Source organism: Varanus komodoensis, unplaced genomic scaffold (assembly GCF_004798865.1).
Source record: "Varanus komodoensis strain SLA01 unplaced genomic scaffold, ASM479886v1 scaffold6_2, whole genome shotgun sequence".
Classification (NCBI taxonomy): Eukaryota; Metazoa; Chordata; class Lepidosauria; order Squamata; family Varanidae; genus Varanus; species Varanus komodoensis.
This window is the reverse complement of record NW_025336346.1, coordinates 22,588,517-22,601,401: the sequence shown is the minus strand read 5'-3', so window position 1 is coordinate 22,601,401 and position 12,885 is coordinate 22,588,517. Positions and strand designations below refer to the sequence as shown.

The 12,885-nt window shown below is 43.0% G+C and overlaps 1 protein-coding gene across 1 annotated transcript in view; it reads right to left on the bottom strand.

Moving 5' to 3' along the window:
• CUNH3orf20 (chromosome unknown C3orf20 homolog) overlaps positions 1-12,885 on the bottom strand; it is a 44,848-nt gene that overhangs the window by 614 nt on the left and 31,349 nt on the right. Inside the window, exons 11-13 of the mRNA XM_044451522.1 lie at positions 11,145-11,463; positions 10,323-10,430; positions 1,363-1,505 (exon numbers count right to left, since the gene is read on the bottom strand). Of these exons, the coding sequence (XP_044307457.1) occupies positions 1,363-1,505; positions 10,323-10,430; positions 11,145-11,463 (570 nt within the window). The remainder of the gene's footprint in view (positions 1-1,362; positions 1,506-10,322; positions 10,431-11,144; positions 11,464-12,885) is intronic.

Here is a 12,885-nt window from a genome sequence, read left to right as displayed (position 1 = left end):
AAGGCATGGAGAAAGGAAAGGGGTGAAGGTATATTTCTAATGCCTTCTGGAGCACTTTTATAGGCATAGAACTTTTTTTTAAAAAGTAAGCATTACCAGTGGAAAAAAGTAGCAGACATTCTTTTATCCCCACCCCCTTCTTGCTCTAAATTGCTTTTCCTGCCTCTTTCCTCCATCCATCGGGGGGCATCTCTCACTGCAATGCATCTCTCACTAAGTATTCCATTGGTGTCTTGGAGCCCCTGCAAACCACTCCATTGGTACCCAGAAGATATCCTGCCTATCCTGACTTTGTGTTGCCATTGATTTTATTTATTGCTTCATTTCTTGACTTTTGGTGGCAAGCTCCAGTTTTTGACCATCCAGCCATCTTTCTTTTCCTCGGAATGCCTCTGGACTTCACTCAGGACTAAAGGCACAATTCAAAAAGAAAGAGGGTACGGCAACTGGAGTCGTTTTCTAGTGCATGCAGGCAAACTGTATTTTACAGGAAAAGAAGCGAAGAGAACGAAAAAGAGAATTACTGCTTTGTGGTAAGCATGGGGGCTGCCTCGGAAGGCCCAGGAGAGTGTTGAAAATTCTAAGCTTTTTCTAGCAGTAAGAGCCAAAGACAACTGATAATTGAAGCAAATTGCTCAGCTGAAGTCACTGGTGAATACCTATTTTAAATGTTGGCTTTGCAAAATACTGATGGGATTCGAATTTGTTCATGCCTGAAAACAGTTTGGCTCTAGTGAGATACTGTAACAGAAAATGTTCTATATTCCCAAATCCCACACTGGTGAAAAAGAAAACACTGAAGATGGCTTTTCCATTTAACAAGAAGTGATGGAGTGACACAAAAAGCTAATTTCTCTCATTTTTCAAGAGCCTCAAAAACTGAGCTATATTGAAGTTTCGATAGTATGGAGATTTATGTAAATATAGTAAGTTCTTTAAAAGACAGTTGACTAGGCAACTGAAAACTAAATATTTTATCCTTTGGCAGCCGTAATCGTTAAACAACAGAAACATAACAAAGGTGACTATGCTGTTCAGCATATGAACTAATGCCCTCTAGTTCACCCTTCCTCAACTTGGCACCTCTAGATGTCTGGCACTACAACCCTCATCATCCCCAATGGCGAGTGATGAGAGCTGTAGTCCAACATACCTGGAGGGAACCAGGTTGGAGAAACCTGTCTAATTGCTTGACAGCAACTCACAATGAATTTATGGATGAACCTTTCTTCTTGTAACAGCCCAGCCTTGGACACTTTGTGCTGGTTCGTCCAGTTCATGTTGCAAGCACAGACCTCTGCATGACTTCACCTCCCCTCTCCCCATTCTCCTATGTCCCTTCCTCTGCACTTCCTGTTTTACCTAAATTTGAAACTCTGTGGCAGGAAGTGGCCCATCTTGCAGTCAAGGCAAGCTTGGTTGATCTGCTTCAGCAGGTCCCTCTTGCTGTAGCCGTATCCGTTGAAAACAGAGCCCCCAAAGAGTAGCTTCCCTCCAGCGTACATCTGTTGACAAATAGGCAGGAAGGAGGGGGACAAAAATGCTTTGCAATAAAAAACAATAAAACTGTGTCCGAAGGCTTGGACCAAATGGTTTCCTTTTCCTGTTTTGCACAGCGGTCTTAAATGTTTTCACCCAGACATGAGAGACCTGACGGCCACACACACACACTTCCTACACTTCTCTTAACACTACTAATGCTAAATGAAATGCCATTCAGTTTGGAAAAGTAGAAAGTGTGCCAGTGATGTAGTTTGACCACCGAACGCCTTACACAGACTCTTTTGGGTCGAACTGTAGTGGCAGGCAATGTGTGTGGCTGTCAAACCTACATCTACCATACACAAGAAGTTTTATCCTCCCATTAAAAAAGAAGAAAAGTAATTCTTGTGTTTAAAATCTAGGCAGAAGCATCATTTCAAATTATTTCTAAAATTATTGGCATGCAGTCATCAGTAGGACTATTTTTTGCTTCTGTCCTAGTACTCAAGGAGAATAGGACTTACTCCCAGGTTGTGTATTCAGGACTACGACTTAGGTATTCACCGTGGTGTGTGTCATATGATGGGTTAAGTGACTGGATTGCTTTTGAACAAATATGCAGCACAACTGCAAGCAACTTTAAGTTTCGTTAAAGTACAGGGCCAGTGATCATTGGCTGAGATGGTACAATACATTCACACTCCTAAACTGCCTCTGCTTTCATGTAGGAGAATTACTTGTCTGAAAGCAATTGGGCAGTGCCTTGGCTATGTGAAAGTAGCTATCCTTTGAGATTGCCACCACTTCATGGCAGTCCTATTCCAGATATATTAACCTGTTGCATCGTTATATTTTACAGCAGGGGCCAGGGAACTTGTGGCCTACAGATCTTTTGGCCTACAGGTCACATCACCCTTAACCAGCATAGTCATTGGTGAGGAATGATGGGGCTTTTAAGTCAAAACATCTGGAGTGCAACAAATTGCCAGATCCCTTTAGGAAATGTTACTCTCTTCCTACACCAGAACACAAACCCTACAACTTTATAGCAAGGAGGGCTACCTGATGTTGTGTGTGTGAAATATTTTATCTGGCCTTAGTAAACCTAGCACATTTTCATCAATGTATGATGAAAAGATTATCTACAAGAGTTATCAACATTGTTATTATTATAATTATTGCATTAATTTCTACATCTTTCCTCTTATCCTTTTGCAAGGTATGCAAGGCAGCTTCATATTTGTTGCCTTTGCAGGTTTTCCTCTCAACAACCCTGTGAGGTAGTTTAGGCTGGGAGTCAGTGACTGGCCCAAAGTCACTCAGTGAGCATCTTGTGTTTGCAAGAACTAGAGCTCAGCTCTCTGAAGACCCACTCCAACCTTTTAACCACTATATCACATTATAGATATTCCACAGTTAAACCGAGTTTAAATTGAGAATGTAAATATGTGCATGCAATGGAACACTGCATACTGTAGAAAGCCCTTATTGCCATAGGTTGCTAATTTTATTATGGGACCTGGCCATTCTTGGGAGCCTGGGAAGTTTGTGGAACCAAATATGCTTTTGGCCTGAGCTGACTAATTGGAGAGGAGTGGACCCTTAGAGAATAGAAGTTGGCTATCCTTGCTCTGTAGGAGGGCTGCTGTCAGCACCTGACCTCAGCAAGATCTGCTGCTGATATGTGCCTTCCCTTTTTTCAAAGAAAAGAACTAACTAGGTCTTGCTGCCATATTCATTTCCCACAATGCCTTTGGTGTAGCACTTCTCAAAGGCACTGTGGGAAATTACAAGCCACCCAACACAGTTTGTAGTGCTGTTAATGGTGGTACTGACTGCTGCTATGGAGTATAACCAACAAAGGTAACTCCCTCCTGGGCCCCATTGAACCTGCAGCCTGTACAGTACAGTAGTTTATGGGGAGAACAGGCCCTAAAAGGGAGATGACAAGAGGATTTTCTATGAAAAAATAACAAATAATAAAAAGAGGAAAGAGCTAGTTGAGGATACATGTGAGATACAAGAAAGACTTGTGGGGTGTTCTGGCATTACAACATGATTGGGAATTCTGATATTCCAGGGTTTCCATTCATCGGTGGGTACTTTCCATACCTATAGTTATAACATCCACATGGGGGGCCTCCACATGCCTTAAAATGCATACAGGATCAGGATGGCGCCTCTGCGTGATGTTGCTACTGCTCCTTCATTCATTTTACTATGTATGAACGAACTAAGTGTCCCTGGAGTGAAGACATAGGGGTTAAGGTGGGTATGTGCAAAGGGCACTAAAAGAGTTAAGTGAAACAGCAAGGTTGGACAGTGTGATGGGATGGGGAGCTCCAGGAGTGGAAGGATGTGAAATCAGAACAACAGGGCGAGGCTGGAAGAGGTAACTGGCCAAGGTGGGGTGACTCAGGGTGGAGCAGGCGCAAGTGTTATCAGTGCGGTGAGGTGGGGACTGCAGAGGCAAGGCAGGGGTGGGGAAAAAGGGTGGAGGGCCACAGCAGAAGGCACCAGAGCCAGGAGGAGGAAGTAGGCGGAGATGTTCAGGAAAGCAAAGCGGAGCCCAGAGAAAATGAGGTATGTGGGTGGGTGGCGAGGGGAAGCAAGGGTATGTGATCATCAGAGAGGTGGGACAGGGGGCTCAGGAACTGCATGGGCACTCGTTGGGAATGGGTAGCTGGCAACCACATGCTTGCCTTGTTTGATTTAGTGTTGCTTCCGTGCAAGGAACAAAGAATTCATTATGAAGCCAAAGGTCTCTGGCTGCCTCATAACTTGCAATCTGCTCTCTTTGCAACTTTGCCAGTTCCGAGAATCAGCAGTTCCCTCTAGTGGGCTGCAGCCTCACATGCTATAGACAAGGAGCTGCAAGTGATGCCAGCCTTTTCACGGCACTCGCAGGAGGCATGGGGTTCTGTTTTGGTTTTAGTGGTTGAAAGCCATCAGAATGCTGGACAGGAGACCTGGCTCTACGGAGTACATGACCAAGATCTGAGCGACTGGTCACGAAGCTCACTGGGTGACTTTTGGCCAGTCACCGACTCTCAGCCCAACATACCCACAGAGACTGTTGTGAGAATAAAAATAGAGCTATGTAAGCCACCCTGAGTTCCTCACAAAAGGAAAAGGGATGGGATATACATGCAACATAACAACAACAGCAACTGTTTTCACTATATCAAAAATGCCTGGAAAAATGTCTTTATCCCTATTCTTGTGTGTATTCAGTGAGCTGATTCAATTCCTTACAGATGCAAAGTGTCCTTCTAAAAAGTATTTTTCTACATGAAACAGAAAAGAATAAGCAACAGTTGTGATTAGGGCTTTCTTTGGCACCTACTACCCCAGGGTTCTTGCATGACTGGACTGCCTAGACCCATTTCAGTCTAGCTCTGGTTTTGGGACCAAGCTGCATGGGCTGCCTTAGTAGGTGATCTATGCTGGGAACTAGATGGAGGAAGACAGTTTGCATTGCTTCTGCTGTGCTTCTCAGCCACAGTCAATGCTACAGTATCCTTTTGGACTGCTTGATTTGGATAGGCAAATGATCTTGGAATGGTTTCAGTTCTTCTTCAGGGTTTGGATCACAAGGTAATCTCAGGAGCATCAGTTCTGTCCCTTATGTGGTTTAACATCTACATGCAATATGTTTGCTGAGACTGCCTGGAGCTTTGAAGTGTTTTGTCATCGGTGTACAAATGACACAGCACTCCATTTCTCTATGTCATTGATTACTTTTGATGTTCTGAATCAGGACCTGGAGACCATGGTAGGTCTGTTGAGGATTAATAGGCTTGCTGAAGTTGAATCTAGGCAAGGCAGATATGGATTCTGGAACAAAGACTAAACCTTTTTGGGATAGTATACACCTTGAAGAACCTAGTTTACCATTTGGGGTGCTCTTCAGTGAAACCTTGCATCTGGATGCCAAACGGCATTGATGATCAGAAGCACCCTTGCTCAGAATAAACTGGTACACCAGACTTGACGGGGGCAGCATGTGCCTTGGTTGCATCAAGAATGGTTTGCTGTACTATCCTCCACATCACAGACTTTGAAGAATCTTCACAAGTTTCAGGGGCTCCAGAATGAAGCAGTAAGGATGTTAGTGGACTCTCCCACATGGGAACACGCTTTTCCACAAATGCTGTACTAGATTTGTACTGTAATTTGTTTCCATGAACAATTCAAAAAGTTAGGGATGTCTCTTAAACCCTTAAATGAATTGGATCGAAGATACTTAAGGATTGCTTTCATCCATGCCACCCTGTGCACCACCGGAGATTTGGGGAAGGGCCCTTTTTTGTTTTCAATGTATGGGGCTGGCTCATTTGACTAGAACCAGAGGGCCTTCTTAGTGGCTGCGCCTAAAATGGGGAACACCTAGCCCCACGAAGGCTAGGACTGGGCTTGTTGTCTGGGCTGGATCTGGATCTGCCCATGAGATCTCCCAAGTGGAAAGGAGAACAAGAGTTCTGCCTACCCATGTTCCTCCACACAGGTGTGTGCAAGCAAAGGTAGCACATATCCAGCAAGGCAGTCTTCCTGCCTTCTATTATACTCTGTTATATATATCCTATATATCCCTTGATATTGGGGTTTCACTGTGAAAATTTCATCTTTGTTATAAGCCACCTTGAGTGATTTGTATGCATTAGAAAAATGGGATAAAAATTCTTATATAAACAAACTGTTGCAACAAAAATATGACTTTGCAGATCCCTGGCCTTTAAGACAAAGCTCCATGAGTTAACTGTAACAAACCTGCTTGCTTTTAAAACTCTCTCCTGACAGGGGTTGGGATGCTATTTTGAGTGGGAAGTGGAAAACTGCCATTCCTTTCCCTTGACCTGCCTCAGAAAACACCTGAAAAGCCAACTGCTTTGTTCCTGCATCACTAATATTGCTATTATTCTATTATGAATTGTCAAAACAAAGGGAAAAAATACCACAAACAAGTGAACCTAAACTGGAGTAAGCCTTTTGGTCTTGTCATGTCTCCTCACATCACGCTACTGAAATGTCTCTGAACATTTTGCTTTAAGTTGCCTGGGGGGCGGCGTTCTGATTTTATAGAAGTGTGTTGTTTTTATCATTTTGGCTTTAGAAATCTTTGATATAATTATCTGTTTTGTGTCATTTCTACAGAGGAGAAAAGCAGTTTAGATTTTTTAAATAAAAATAATAATTCATGCAAAATTAGATTAAAGTTGCAATTGCCCATAGATGTGCCTGGGAGTAAGTCCTGATAAACTCAGTATGGTTTACTTGAAATAAGCAAGAATTTCTAAGTGGTTCAAGCGGTCAGCCAACTTCTCCCACTGCTGACAACTGAGATGGCCTTCTAATTCTGAATAATTGCATTTGCTGTGCTAGTGGCTACTCCATCAGTCCAGGACAGATGAGCTACATATCTTCAGAGCTGATCAAGCAGCTGTTGGTTAAAGATCATGGGACAGGTACCATAGATTCTGCAAAATTAGTCCAGATGAGCCTTGCATTTGCATCTAGTACAGCTACCGTGGTTCAATTTGGGACAATCTGAAAATCCCCTTGTGCTGCAATTTTGCTCCTAAAGCAGCACTGCCTCAGCATTTTGTCTGCCTTGCAGCCCCTGTATGTAGTCTTGGGTGGAATGATTTATTAAACCCCTGAATGTCAAAGTTATCCTGCAAGATGTTCTCATATACATATGCTGGGTGTACCCATGTGCACTTATTAATTAGCTTCCGTGTTTCATGCAAGAGGTGTTCATATGTTTTCACTATTCTTTTAAGCTGGGGGAATAAATTTAAATAAGCAGCATATTCAAGAAGACTTTGAATTGAAAATATTCCAGTTAATGTTAACGGTGGTCACACAATTATTTCTGTAGGGAACAGATGAAGATGTACATATAAATGGTCTACTAACTTATAGCATAGTCTTGGTATTCCCACATACAAGGATGGCCTTGGCCATCTAATCATTCCATACATGCGTCCTCATTTGAGGACGGCTTACAAGAATATAAGGGCCTCTCTCCATTTTTATTTTTTTTTAATTTTTCATTCATGGACAGACAAATACTCTGGCTGGGTCTTAATAAAAAGAAGTTATGTTTTCAGGAAATGGCTGTAGATGCCATCAAAAGGAACATTCCTCACAAGCCACATATTGTGTAGATTCTTATTGGCGTATGTCATGTATAATATTACGGCTACAGTGCTAAGTGCACTTCCTTCGAATTAAATCAATTTACTTCCGAGTGGCCATGGATGTGATCAAGGCTGCACAATTAGATGAAATATGCTGGGGGTGGTGGGAGGGGGTCAGCCAATGGAGTCTGCTGTGCCAAAGGGAATGAATAATATCATTAGAACCCTCGGAAGCACGGAATGTGTCTGCCCAGGGTGTTACGCTTCCACATTCAGGGATTTACAAGCATTCAAAGGAGCTGGATGACAGAAAGGCTTTCATTAGAAGTCTCTGTTTACCGGACTTGGCGCCTCTATCAATGAGGCCGAAAAGAAAATCTCTCCTTATGTGCCAAAGCTCCCAAGCAATATATTCCAGGCATAGCTAGAGTAGGAGTCCCAGCAGTAGTATATTTTCCACACAAACATGAGATTTCAGGGAGTAAACTGAATTCCAAACTCTGTTGCTCACTTGTTTTAAACACATACACACATATGGAGAAGGCTTTCTTCTCTTGTTGCCTCCATTCCTTTGATTTTTTAAAACTAATGCTGAATGAAATGCTCTGGGGTCAGAGCACTTAGCCTTTTCCTGAAGCCAGCCACACTGTTGCCAGCAGGGGGGCATTAGGGAAGAGTGGTGGTCACCACTTCCCTTCCAGGTTTTTCCCTAACTCCATTTAAACTATTTCCCTTAATTAAAGTAGGGCTTGACTAAATCAACCCCCATGAAAGGCCTAGTGAGGGGCTGGGAGTACTGTTCATCCTTTGGGTCCAGAGCTTCCCTCACTGCATCTGCAATACCCTGATACCACCTCCTTTTCCTCTGATGTCAGCGAGGAACAGTCACAGAAAGATCTACAGGGGGCAGAAGGGGAATCCAATTATCTAGAATGGCTATGAGCTGCTTTTAAAATTAATCCTTTTTTTAACTCTGTAGAAGTGGCGATGGCTATATTTAGGTGCTAGATACTGTGCATTTGATCAAACGTTACATCACTTCTGGGATGCAAGAGCAGTTAGCTTGTTAAATGCTACTAGGCAATGTTAACGCACTGGACAACTTCCTTTTGGATTTATTATTTTTAGCTCCTTCTGGGGACATCACCTTTGCTACCTCAACAGTGTAGTGGCCGTGATTCTATTTGCAGGAGAGGAAGCCAAAATGGCTAGCGTACAATGAACCTAAAAAGGAAGAAGGGGTCAATGCAAGTACAAACAAACTATAAAAAAACGGTGTAGTGTAATTGCAAGGCTTATAGGCCTTAAGCCTATAAGAGAGTTCAATATATTCACATGCGATATATATATAGATGCAAGATATAAGATGCAAGACACTCACACAGCATAATCCTATGCATGTTTTTTTCCAAAAGTAAGCCCTACTCTACATAACTGGGCTTACTGTCTAGTAAGAGTGCGCTGAATGGCAGTCTTATGGGATGAATCCAGACCTGTGCAGGTCCAGTGCCCACACATGGAAAGATACCCATGGGGGCACTGAGGCAGCAAGGCTGGAGCTGCAATATCACTGCAGCAGCCACAGGACAGAAGAGAAGAATGGAAGCCCCCTGTAAGAATGGGATTTAAATACAGCTTTAAAAAGAGTAACAGCAATCTAGTTTGTCAAAGTTTGCAGTGCTGTACCAGCTGGGAGGTAAGTGTACCAGGAGATCTTTAAAATGTACATGAGTGCTGCTCCCCACTGTCCTTTGGGAGGTATGGATAAATCAGCATCCAGTGCTGGTTCCCTCTGCAAAGGTCATAGAATCACAGAAGAGCAGACTTGGAAGGGGGGCAAAAGGCCACTGGGTCCAACCCGCTACGCAGTGCAGGACTTAATGCATCAGTTCAGCAGACAGGACCATGCCTGAAAGAGGAGTAGAGTGCTGGGCCAAATTAGACGAGCACATCAATTGCATGAATGCAATTAGCATTGTGTTTGCTATGTAAAAAGCAGCGCCAGTGAAGCCTGAGCAACGTTAGGACGATGCTGGTGTGAAGGAGGCGCTTTGGCTCCCCCTGATGTAGCTCAGACAGAAATCCATAGCTCCTAAGATGCAATTTGTATTTTAAGGGAGGCCTCCATTGACATGGCTGGGAGCTTCCCTTAAAATGTACAATTCAGCTTGGGGAAAGGTGATTTTTTTGTCAGCGCTTTGGCAGAGAGGAAGACTGAAACTTGTCCTTCTGCTACTCACCATGGCCCAAGTGTGCTCAGGCTTACCCTCGAGAGCTACTTATAACAGTACACATGCACATTAATTGCTTACATCAGGTGTGGACATCAGGAGATAGTCACTTAAGCATACAGCTCTGAATAAAACAAACCCCCAAGTAGCCTAAGGTTGGCTTGAATGTCTCTTTTCAGGTTGCAATTCAAGGTTCTAGAGTCTGAAATATAACCTTTCTTCTTTCTGCCTGTGAATATAATGAAGTCTCCTCTAAGCAGGTGCCTTCCAGATGCACTGGACTGCAGCTCCCATCATTCTCAGCTAGCATGTCTACTGGGAATAAAGGGAATTGCAATCCAACACATCTGAAGGGTACCAGACTGAGGATAGCTGACATTATGCATTACAAAAAGAGAACTTTCACCATCTCTGTGAACCAAAGGGAGCAATTGGCATTACAGGAAGGAAATGATCAGGTACTTACAACCACCATTCCAGGAACCACACCGTGTTTCTGCACCAAAAGAGGAGGAGTTTTGTTCAGAGGGCTCTCTAGGTCATATTTCAGGAAGCGGTACGGATCATGTTTACACTGGAAAGGGAGAGCGTTGTTCTGTCGGTATACTGGAAAGGACATGTGCAGTTTGATTCTAACCATTCTCATGTACCAGTGACCACCTGGAATTCTGATGGTGGAAGGAGACTCTAGCAAGGAACTAACAGCACAATCCTATGCAAGTTGAGACAGAGAAAAGGTCTAAACCTTGGCTAGCTGAGGCAAGTTGGGAATTTTAGGCCTTCTTTCTGTCTGAACTTGCATAGGATTACACCTTAAATGAGTCCTGCTCCAACAGGCAGATGATTTGGAGAGAGCAAGGTCTCTTTTTTTAGCACATGGGTGGAGAAATATGTGTATTTAGGATTCCTGATGTATCTGTTTCTAGAGAAAGGACATGGACCTCAGCAGAGAACAGAAGATCAGCCAACTGCTGAGAGGCCTATTTTGCCTTGGCTTCTGCGCACACGTTTTCAAGTTTAGCTTTCCTTGGTAGCTTTATGATTTAAAAATATGCTTTTCAATAAATAAAAAGTGAACAAGGAAATGACAGGAAAATACATTCTACACCAGATATCAAATTCTGTGCTCATGTAGTGCAAACATAGATGCATAATCTCACAACTCTTACATGTATAGTGGGTGGCAAATTCTATACCCACAAAATTCCACAATGTAGCAATCATTACCAGACAGGCAAGGAGATTGCACTTGCAAGGAGGAAGCCGAGTGCTAAAGTGCCAAACTTACCTGAATGCAAGGCGAGGGACGGCCATGCTGCATCTGTATGTAAATCTTTTCTATGGACCACTCAAAGAAAGGCGAGTAGGAATGGTTTTGGGGTGACAGCACACAGATCACAATGACTTGATGGGGATCTCTTCGGGCAGTAATAAACTTTTCAAACTCCAAGTCTGTAATTGATGGGATTTTCACCACACACTTGCAACATACACCTTCGGTGTCTTTGGTCAAAACTCTGCGCAGCACAACTGGACAGTCTGTAGGAGAAGATGCCCAGGTTTCAGGTGCAGGGATGGTATCCCCAGCTGAGGTTTCTGCTTTGGCTCTGTGTGAAACATGAGGTTTGAAAGAAAGAGAGGGATATGGAAAATCAAACAACTACAAGATGTCACTTGAATATTAGTCAGAGGAGTCTGACTGGACAGAGATTGCCTTGCTATAGTTGTGTGTATCCTGCTGTCCTTCATTCTGGATATTTGCAATGTGCTATACATAGATAGAGATGTTCTGGCTTATTAAAAATTGGACAACAGATTTATTAGCTGGCTGATGTGACTATGTTATGTTGGTACTTCTCCAGACCACATTGACTGCTACCTGTTTCCAAGCCCAGTTTAAAGTTTTGAAGGGTTTGGGGTCAGCTTAATTGAAAAACTGCCTCTCCAATCTATCCCTACCCAGATCTAAGATAATCTTTAGAGTCCCTTTCCTGGGTGCCCCGCCAAATGTTATGTAACAAGAGGCTACCAGCCAGGTGCTTTTCTGTGGTGGTGCCCCCCTTGTGGAATGCCGTCTGTGGGGAAGCTTGCCTGGCACCTACATTGTGACCCTTTCTGCTCCAAGTTAAGACTTTTTTTAGTTTCCTAAGGATTTTAAATTTTATGCTAGTGTTAGTGTTTTTCAGTTGCTGGTCTTATTTTAGTTTTAAGCTAAAGGTGGTTTTGTGCTCTTCAGCATCTTGCTGCTGATTTATTATTGTTTTAATGATTTAATTGAACACCCAGAAAAAGTTTGTTATGGGTGCTACATAAATATTGCAAAACAAATAAAGTTTATATCACCTTCATGCATATTCCCAGCATGGCTTAAAAATAAATCAATTAGAATGCAAACACAAATCAAATCACCTAAAAACCACACATTTATGAAAGCTACATAGAGCAGTCATCAAGATTAAACTTGCACTTAAAAGACAGGAAATAAAAAAATGCCTTTGCCTTATTCCCAAGGACAATAAAAAGCAATAAAGGTTGTGCCAGGCACACATCTCTTGGAAGGGCATTCCAAACTGGGGTACTACCACCAAGAAGGCCCTGTCTTCAGAAGCCAACTGCTTCACCTTAAGTGGCATGCTTATCTGGAGGAGGGGCACTGAGTTCTGCAAATACAAAGTGCCAAATGCGAGAAAAGCAGGAAACAAAATGATAGCCTTCGGTCAGCAACGTTGAAGAGATGAAGGAACGAAGAGTGGACTGCAGCTCAGCTCTTGTTTGCCAACAAGCCCTTTTCCTATTTTCCTGCCAAGCCACTTCCAGATTGGCAACCAAGGAGTCAGAAAGTACCCCTGAAGAAGGCATGTTTGACCCAAAGCATGCTCCCTTGTGCCAATTCCTAAAAGGTAACATATAAGTTTAAAAAGGTAATAGTTTCCCCATGACATTAAACGCTGTTACCTTCCCACCGAAGTGGTACCTTTTTATCTACTTGTGTTTGCATGCTTTCAAACTGCTAGGTTGGCAGGAGCTGG